This window comes from Camelina sativa, chromosome 17 (assembly GCF_030686135.1).
Source record: "Camelina sativa cultivar CO46 ecotype springtype chromosome 17, ASM3068613v1".
NCBI lineage: Eukaryota > Viridiplantae > Streptophyta > Magnoliopsida > Brassicales > Brassicaceae > Camelina > Camelina sativa.
The window spans coordinates 35497380-35507377 of record NC_141896.1 but is presented as its reverse complement, the minus strand read 5'-3'; the positions used below and the strand labels follow the sequence as shown (position 1 = coordinate 35507377).

The 9998-nt window shown below is 29.3% G+C and overlaps 1 protein-coding gene and 1 non-coding gene across 2 annotated transcripts; one reads left to right on the top strand and one right to left on the bottom strand.

The window, feature by feature from the left end:
• Window positions 1-7455: 7455 nt before the first annotated feature.
• On the top strand, window positions 7456-9759 carry LOC104757397 (branched-chain-amino-acid aminotransferase 6-like). The gene is made up of 9 exons (XM_010480135.3): window positions 7456-7610; window positions 7785-7965; window positions 8160-8336; window positions 8418-8549; window positions 8652-8747; window positions 8851-8967; window positions 9064-9159; window positions 9242-9354; window positions 9443-9759. The coding sequence occupies exons 1-9, from the start codon at window positions 7573-7575 to the stop codon at window positions 9570-9572; spliced, it is 1080 nt and encodes a 359-aa protein (XP_010478437.2). The 5' UTR covers window positions 7456-7572; the 3' UTR covers window positions 9573-9759.
• A 151-nt stretch (window positions 9760-9910) lies between these two features.
• On the bottom strand, window positions 9911-9990 carry TRNAL-UAG (transfer RNA leucine (anticodon UAG)). The gene has a single exon. It is a non-coding gene; the product is annotated as a tRNA-Leu (tRNA).
• Between the last annotated feature and the right edge of the window lie 8 nt (window positions 9991-9998).

Here is a 9998-nt window from a genome sequence, read left to right as displayed (position 1 = left end):
GAGAATAGTTTTGTGATTTGAAATATATGTCGTGTGTGTTTTATATATATAGAGGTTGGACGTATAGAAACCGACCTTTATTTCCTTTAGTAATTAGGAGACAGACTTTAATTTATTTCCTTTTTCTTTGTCTCCTAAACCCTGATGGAAAACCTATAAAATTGCTCAATCAAAACATGTTTAATTTGACTGTTTGATCAATGTTTTGCAGCAGAAAGCATTTAAATTGTTTTACCCTTATGTACAGATGACTTATAGTCTATCTTGAACTACGTTACGTACAACACATCTCTCCATTGTATCGGCGGAAGAAGAGATGTTGAGAAATCGAAGCAACAACGTAACATGTGCATCAGCACGTAAAAGTATGTATATTCAAGGAGTTTGGTTGGGTCATTTTGAACTTTTTTTTTGTATTATACTAAGATTTAACCCGCGGTACACCGCAGAACAATATTTTAATTTTAAAATTTTAAAATTTATATTGTATTTATTTGTTATTTTATTAATTTTACATGTATTTGATATAAATATTCAAAGTATAGGATTTTTGTAGTGTTTTCAAGGTTTTAACCCGTGTTGTATATGTATAATCTAGTAATACATTTATCTCCTGGTACACATCTAAAAATGTTTAAAAATAAAAAAAAAACAATTCCACTTAACTCCCTATATGGGATTAATACCAACCCGTCTCACCAAAATCAAAATAAGTTTTTGCGTAACAAAAAAAATCAAAATAAGTTTTTTTATCAAGTTTAATTATGTTAATTGTTTTACCAAATTAGCATATGTTTATAGTTTATAATTTTTCCATGTCAATATATATAGTTTATGATAATTAATAGAATTTTAATTTTTTTTGGTAATTCCTCAAAAAATAAAAAATAAACCAAATTATATGGGGGGTTTTCAACATATTAAATGTGACATTTTATAATTGGACTTTTGGTTTATGAAATTTATTAATGTTAATATAATTATGGATATTGTAAACTTTTGTTATGGAAAATATGTTGTATATCATTTAAATTTGAGAGATTATAGCATCTATAAAAATAGTTTTGGAGATTTAGTGGGTTAAAACTTTAATGGGTAGAGTTGTTTGGAAAAATCGGAATGTATAGATGTTGTTAAGATTTTATGGCAATAAATGTAACAAATGATGATCAATTTAAGAATGTTTAATATTTGAGTTTCTCTGCAATGTTATTTATGGAATTGTTTTAGGGTTTAATGTTGTAAAAAAAATTAAATAAGTAAAACTTAAAGGACATAAACCAAAATGTACTTCAGAAATGTTAATATAGATATTTTCCACACATAAATATTGTAAATACAAAATATTTTCAAATAATACAAAATATTTACTATCTCAATCCCTACGCTCCTAAAAAATAGTGAAAACACAATTACAGATCATCACATGAAGGGCTCATTGGATCAGATCTCGACACATCAACAACATAGAATTCCTTTCCTATGATGATTGAAGCCAAAATAAACATAAAAAAATGTCTCCATATTTGGGGTTTGTCCGTGTATTTGAGATTACCAAAATATTGATAGTGATATAATAAAGCACTATATTAAAGACCCGTGATAGATTAAAGAGGACGGATTGAAATTCATTTTATTTATATTATAATTTTTATATAAAATATAATTTCTGTAATTATTTTTAAAAGTTTTTTGGATAAAACATTATGCAATAAAAACATAGGCTAGATTAACCAATTAATCTATAACCTTTTTTTGTAACTAACATATATTTAATTTATAACATATTTTGTAATCAACTTATAAAAATTATATAATCTACAAAAAGGTTATGTACTTCTGTTTTATTATATAAAATATTAAATTGAGTACCAATTTCTGGTGGAAACTAAATAAAATGCGTTAAGAGATCTATTGGATGGACTCGGAGAAACTTTGAATCCAATTATTAGAACATGCATGGTTTAGATTTTTGAATTCTAGAAAAGTTTCGTCTTGGCAAAAGCTTTGTTAGCGTTTGATAAAATTCTCAAACTCTCTTATGAGAGAGTAGGGTACTATGTCAAGAAAACATAATTTAGAAAAGGATTTTTTGTTTATTATCAATGACCATAAGGCTTCATATATACACAAAGATATTTCATTAAATGGTAGATGTAAATCTTCCTAAAAATATGCAATCAAATCATATATTAAGTGACTAAGATTTCTCATTGATTCTCAAGGTAAGAGATATGATTTGATTACCAAATCATATCATACAATATCCTAATATCTTCCCTCAAGTTGGAACATGCCGCTTGCAAATGTCCAACTTGAATTTGACCATGTCCTCATCTTCACATCCTGGTTTCGGTATTCATTACGGTGTTATACTCCACCGTTGAGTCATCTCGGTTTTTCTTGTTGTAATCTGGTCCGTCACAACACAAGAGTTGTGTGTGACACAAGGATTCCTTCAAGTCGTGTTGGATTCCTTCAAGTCGTTTTCTTGTTTGTCGGGTTCGTCGATACATTTTTAATGTCCATCTTCTTGGACTCCATTGTCGGTTTTTTCATCATCAGATCTGGGGCACCATTGGATTGAACTTGAGTTAGTGGCTCATGAGTTCTCCGTCGTGGCATTACGCCGGTGCCATTGTTTTCGTTGTCGTGTCTTCATCACCATCTTCGTCTTTGATGGTCATCATAATCGATCCATAAGGATCAATCCGCTCTGATACCATGTTAAAAAAAGCATAATTTAGAAAAGGTTTTCTTGTTTATTATCAATGGCCATAAGACTCCATGTATACATAAAAATATTTCTTTAAATGGTAGATGTAAATCTTCCTAAAAATATGCAATCAAATCAAATAAATGGTAGACATATCATACAATATCCTAACATGCTAAAGAAGAAATATCTCTGATTTAGCGACTCTCTATAAAATCGATAAATCTTATATTTCGTTGTATATATATGGTGGAGTTTCATGGCAATCATGTTCATGTTCTTCCTAGATATTCACGAATAACCATAGGATCGGCGGGGATGCTTATGTGTGTTTGGATATACCCCATGAATTCCCACTACTCCACCTTGTCATGCGAGAGCTTTCTTGTCATATGAGATCCACATATTTATGTCGATAATTTGATTGATCTAGTCTCAAAACTGTCTATTATCATTCCATACATAATTTGACTCTCTTCTTTAAACCATAGAGTGCTTGAATAGGATTGGGATGACGAGTACATGTTTTGCCTCAAAAATGCATTGATCTCATTTCGTCGATTACCAATCTTTCTGAGTGACCTATCTTCGCGACATAACTCTACTACCTTTAAGGTCTTTAGATTCTAGTTTCTATCCTTTAGTATCATATATAGTTATCGATGTAACAATGTCTGAGTTGATTTACTTAAACATGTGGATCTTTTTTCCCCCATTTGTCGGGTCATGAATGGCTCTACTTAGAACAACTTTAAGAAATTTATTGGTAATATTGTATTAAACATCCTTTTGTTCGCATATCTTTTTTTATTAAGTTGATTTTTGATATATATCTTTAAAAATACTTTCTAACTAGATTTTTTTGTAATTAAAAAAATTAAAAATACAAATTATATAATTTTTTTATTGTTAATTTTAGAATTTAACCTGCATGACAACATTTTTTTTACATAATTGTAATTTAATCAACTTAATTAGATATGTTTAAAATTGCTTTATGTATAAACAAAATATTAATTTCATTTAGAATTTAATTAATCAAAATATTTTCATTTGGAATAATCAATCAAAATTATTTTCATTTGGAATTAATCAATCAAATTTAGTTGGTGTGAAACTAAACATATGTTATAATCACAAGTTTGGTGGTAAAATTATATATTTTTGCATATAGTACTGTTAGGGTTTTTAATATTGTGCATATGTTAAATTGGTAAATCAGTATTTACACAGATTTAGTTTTCTTATCACAAAGTAACATTGCTGATATGTATTACTCAGTCAGGAATAAATTTGATTTAGTCATATAAATTGTGTAATTGAACATAAAAAAAAAAATCATACAATTTGGTCTTTAGTTTAGTTTTCTGTTTTTTTTTTTTATCCATTTTGACAGCAATTGCTCTAATGTTTTAGAAAACTTGGAAGATGAGATCAAATAGAAAGAGGATGATTGTACATATTTTTATTTTCCTGCAAGAAATTAAAGAAAAATTATTAAAGATCTTAGATATTTGTTAAAATCAAATCAAAAAGAAAAGCACACATAGAAAACTTGTAAAAACAAAACATATATGATGAAGATAGTAAAGAAAAAACTTTAAAATATGTAGTAACCTTATAAAATTGTAAATTAAAAAAATAATTATAAATTTTAAAATTAAGAAATTTCATTATTATATGTACCCTTCAAAAAATAAAGAAAAATAATATATATGTTACTCTATAAAAGAAAATCGTTATAGACTTAAAAATCTGGGAGAAATAACCTTTGATTTGTTGAAATATAAGTTTTTCTTATATTAAAAAACCTAGTTTATTTTTTCTAAAACCAAGTCTTTAAAACAAAAGAAAAATCTATGAAAATGAAAACGAATCAGATTTTTTTGGAAAACAAAAGATTTATGCTCCTTATCCTTAAAAAAAAACTCATACGATGGACAAAAATATGGTGATGTATTCTATATCTCATAACATAAAAAATAAGAAAAACAGTTATTTAGAAGGAAAAAATAAAAATGAAAGATAAGACAAAATAGGAGAAGTTTTGATATAGACAAAAAAAGATGATGTTCATCTAAGAAAAATACTTAAAAGTTTATTATCACCATGATGTTCATGATGCAAATTGTGAAGAAATCTACTATTTTCTAACATAGATGAATTGAAAAAAAAAACTAATAACAAAGTACAAATGAGGTTATTTGGTAGATTGACCTTCATAGGTTATTTATAGTGTTAGTGTGCTATCAAATTGAGTAAATATTGGTGAGCAAACAAAAAGATTTGATGAAATAATTCAAAATATTTAATATTAACATAAGGAATATCTAATTAAATAGTCGTGTGTGTGTTTTAGTTAGTTTCTATTTGCAGTATTATAGGATTTTGTAGAGATATTGTAGAAATATTTAGTTATTACGATTATTATTATATTTTTCACTAAAATATTTAAATCTTTTAAGTTAAAAAGGAAAACATAAACTGATTTCCTAAAGATATTTTAGAATAATTGAGTTTAGGAATATTTTAATTATTGGGAGAGATAATTTAGGAACTTAATTGATTTTATTTAGTTATTGTGATCGATTAGAAATATTCAATTAGTGTGATCGATTTTGATTTTTCATATTTAACTTAATGTTATTTTGTGCAAATATGTAGGGGTTAACTTTGTAAATAAGTTTTTAAATAAGTACAAATAAAAGGGTATAACCCAAAATGTACTTCAAAAATGTATATATAGATTGTGATTGTAATCATTTCTTACTCAAATTCGGCTGTGTCATTTAAATTTAAGAAATCATACAGTTTCTAAAGATATTTTCAAATAGGTTTGGAGATTTTTATGGGATTAAAAATTTAATGAGTTTGTTTTTGGAAAAATTGAAATGTATAGATGTTGTCAATTTATTTATGGAAATAAACGTATCAAATTAGGTCGATTTAAATAGTTCCATTAATTGAGTTTCTTCGAAATGTTATTTTAGGAAAATCGTTAGGGGTTAATGTTGTAAATAAAACAAATTAAATAAGCAAAACTTAAAGGGCATAAACCAAAATGTACTTCAAAAATGTTAATATAGATACAGCTGAGATATTGAATGATTGATAGAGTAACTTAATATTAATATTAAAGATTAATATGAGATGAATCAATCTTTGTATAAAAATCTATATTAACATTTTTGAAGTACATTTTGTGTTATGCCCTTTTAGTTTTGCTTATTTAAAAATGTATTTACAACATTAACCCCTAATATATTTCTAAAAAAAAACATTACTTCAGATTTTGTTTCCTAAATATTTTACATTACATTCCAACTAAAAAAATTATAGCAAAATCAATATGGAAACACAAACTATGATTTATTTAACAACACTTTCTATTTTGTTTTGAAGATATTCTATCTCTGAATCATTTGCAAACAAAAAAAAAAAAACAATTTGATTCCCATTTTGTTTTCCAATACCTGTGAGCTTTGATTCTTAATATAAGAAAAACTTCGATTCACATTTATTTAAATATTATAATTAATATATATAAACTTAATAAAATTTTAAAATACTACGAATATGTAAAATTAAAAAAGTTTAAAATACTATATAATATGGTTATATATTAGATGAGTTATAAAGAGGACATGTTAGAATTAGTAAAATATCATTAAATTTGTGCTAACACAGGTTAAATCCTCATTTTATTATTATTTAACACTATTAATATTAAAATATTTGACATATAAAATTAAGTTGATTGAACTAAGATTGTGTAAAATAATTAAATCATTAGGAGCAATGTGACTTAATCATAACGTATAAATGATTTATTATGTAATTAGATCCCTTATTTTTTATTATAATAATTTAAAATCAAAATAAAATCTCAAACACTAAACAAAACAAACTAAATATAACACACAAATGGTCATGAAGTAGCGAGTTATAAAATTTAATCTAACCATTTTGTCATACAAACTGCCGAAAATTTTAGTTATTTCTCTATTTAAAAAATATCCAATATTTAACAAACAAATACAACATTAAATATAAATAATAATAAAAAATATATGCACGCGGTGTACCGCAAGTTAAAATCTAGTTAAATATGCAAAACCAAAATATTAGGAATGGGCACAAGTAATTCCAAAGTACTTTGGCTTTGCCTCGTACAAGTACTTGAACAAAATAGTTAGCGGCCCAATTTTGATTCTTGCTAGCTAGGAGGTATCAAATTCTCAAGGACCGAACTGATAGTCCTGTAAAGTAGGTTTCGTCAGCTTCGTACAACACACTATTACAACATGCATGTTGGTTAGACTGACACAGTGATGCATTTTGTACCATCTTGAGAAAATGCACATGATATGTTTCATCATCACAAGTTGCTTTCCCCCAAAATCGTTAGTTTACATATCACCATTGTGTTTGGAAACACATAACAACAACTTACATTTATCCAATTAACAAATAAAAACCATTGAAACAAATAAAAATAACAAACGCTTCATCGTGGATTAATACCTAACAAATAAAATTTATCCCAATACAAGAAAATATAGTGAAAATTAAAAAAAAAAATAACAAATATTAAAAGGTAAAAAAAATCAATACAAAGAGCTGCCACTTTAGCGGTCGTTGGCCTTAATAAAGAAATAATAGTTGAAGATTCCACAATTTAATTTTATATTCCCAACAAAATCAAACAAATACTAAAAACATAATTAAGATGGAAGGAATCAAAAGGGTTTGTTTGTTGTCACTATAAAAGAAGACTCCTAAAACCACGTGAACCGCTCCACGCCTCTCTCTGCCTTTCACCTCACTGCTCTCTATTCTATTTCTCTCCGCCAGCTATGGCTCCTTCTTCATCACCTACTCTTCGTACTACAAGGTAATACAAAATCTCAATCGTTTTTTAATGATAAACGAGAGAAAATGAAAACACAAAATGATTTTGGTTATTAGAATTCTCCTGATCTGGGTGTATTATATGGTGTTTGTTTATTTTTTGATATTTATAAATTTACTCATTGTTTTTTGGTTGCATGCACTGAGATGAAAACAGTGAAGCGGATGAGGAGAAGTATGCGAATGTGAAATGGGAAGAGCTTGGATTTGCTCTGACTCCAACAGATTACATGTATGTAGCCAAATGCAGACAAGGTGAGAGCTTTTCACAAGGAAAGATCCTTCCTTATGGGGATATTTCAATCAGCCCTTGTTCTCCGATTCTCAATTATGGCCAGGTATGTTTTTCTTCTCGTACCACTTGTGGCTACTCATTTCACCAAATTAAGAAATTTGAAGCCTTTAATTTGCAGAGTCATAAGTCATTGATTGTGTATAGTTGATTGAAGTGAGTGTGATAGCCAGCAAAAGTTTATAACTATAGCGTCTATATATATATATACCTTTTGATTATTGGTTTGTGTCTTTGTAGGGACTATTTGAAGGTCTCAAAGCTTACAGGACAGAAGACGACCGGGTTATGATTTTCAGGCCTGACCAAAACGCTCTTCGCATGCAAGCTGGTGCGGAGAGGCTTTGTATGACGTCCCCTTCTCTGGAGCTATTCGTTGATGCAGTTAAGCAAACTGTGCTTGCCAACAAGAAATGGGTATGGACTATTGGAACAATGTGTCTCTGCTTCCATTTGATGTGATTCTTTAACACAATTTCTGATGAGTCGCTTTTATAGGTTCCTCCTCCGGGTAAAGGAACTTTGTATATAAGGCCTCTGCTAATTGGGAGCGGTGATACCCTTGGAGTAGCTCCAGCACCTGAAAACACATTTCTCATATATGCATCTCCAGTGGGAGATTACCATAAGGTGAGTTTGTATTTGTTTGTTTCATATTCTCCGTGGAGTTAAACTCTGACTAAAGAGTCTTTTAAGTTGAAACAGTTAACTCTGGTTTTGTCTGTCTTGTAGGTGAGCTCAGGCTTGGACCTCAAAGTTGATCATAAGCATCACCGAGCCCATTCAGGTGGAACAGGTGGTGTCAAGAGTTGCACAAACTATTCTCCGGTAAGTAAAGAGACACCTGAAATATAATATTACATCTTCCATGGAAACAGGGGTTAATGAAATATCTAGTTCTCTGATTTCTTCTTGTGTAAATGTTTGAAAGGTTGTGAAATCGTTGTTTGAAGCAAAGTCATCGGGGTTCTCTGATATCCTGTTCCTGGATGCAGCAACTGGTAGAAACATCGAAGAGCTTAGTGCTTGTAACATCTTCATTGTCAAGGTAAAGAGTTTCAACATATATCACACGGAATATAGAATAGTTACCACCTTCTAGATTCCTATGCATATAACTTATTAGTAACCATTCATATTTTAGGGAAACATTGTGTCCACTCCACCAACTTCAGGAACCATTTTACCTGGAGTCACAAGGAAAAGCATAAGCGAGCTAGCTCGTGACATTGGCTACCAGGTTCAACCTCCTCTCATTTCATATTTAGACATTCTTACTAGTCAAGATTCGCAGATTGTGATTCACAATTAATGTATCACAGGTTCAAGAACGGGATGTTTCTGTGGATGAGCTACTAGAGGCAGAAGAAGTTTTCTGCACAGGGACTGCAGTGGTTGTTACAGCTGTTGAAACTGTGACCTTCCATGACAAGAAGTAATTAACTTTTTTAAAAACTTGATTAAATTAAAAACCCTTTCATCAAATCTTAAATGTTGATATTGGGCCATATCTTTGACGGCAGGGTAAAATACAGGACAGGAGAAGCAGCTTTGTCTAGGAAGCTTCGCTCGATGTTAACCAATATTCAGATGGGCATTGTTGAAGATAAGAAAGGTTGGATGGTAGAAATCGATCGTTGTCAAGGCTGGTGATCGTTGTAGTTTCTCCCTTTAAGTGTTTGTTTTCTATATGTGGGACATGTAATGGAAAAACCTTAAGGTACAATGATCACAGATGCAAGATCCTATAAAAACATCATTCAATAAGCGATACAAAATGATCCCTTTGTATTGCTGGAAAAGGAGATATCAAAACAATAAAAATCCTATTGAACTTTAATGATTCATAGAATCGTTGGGAAACTTGTAGCTGCTTTTTTCTTGTCATATAATTATGTTTCTAGGTTTGATGATATATCTGAAGGAATTGGCTTAGTTTTTTTGTTGACCAAAGAAAGAATAACTTCAAAATTAAAGAAAAAAAAAATTGTTGACAGCTGTGGGATTTGAACCCACGCCCTTTCGGACCAGAGCCTAAATCTGGCGCCTTAGACCGCTCGGCCAAACTATCAGATGTTG

What these genes read in the sequence shown, in the direction of transcription:
- LOC104757397 (XM_010480135.3), top strand. Translation starts at nt 7,573, where the DNA reads ATGGCTCCTTCTTCATCACCTACTCTTCGTACTACAAG. An exon ending in CCTACTCTTCGTACTACAAG is followed by an intron (nt 7,611 to 7,784) that starts GTAATACAAAAT and finishes AGATGAAAACAG; the next exon opens with TGAAGCGGATGAGGAGAAGT. An exon ending in CTCGTGACATTGGCTACCAG is followed by an intron (nt 9,160 to 9,241) that starts GTTCAACCTCCT and finishes AATGTATCACAG; the next exon opens with GTTCAAGAACGGGATGTTTC.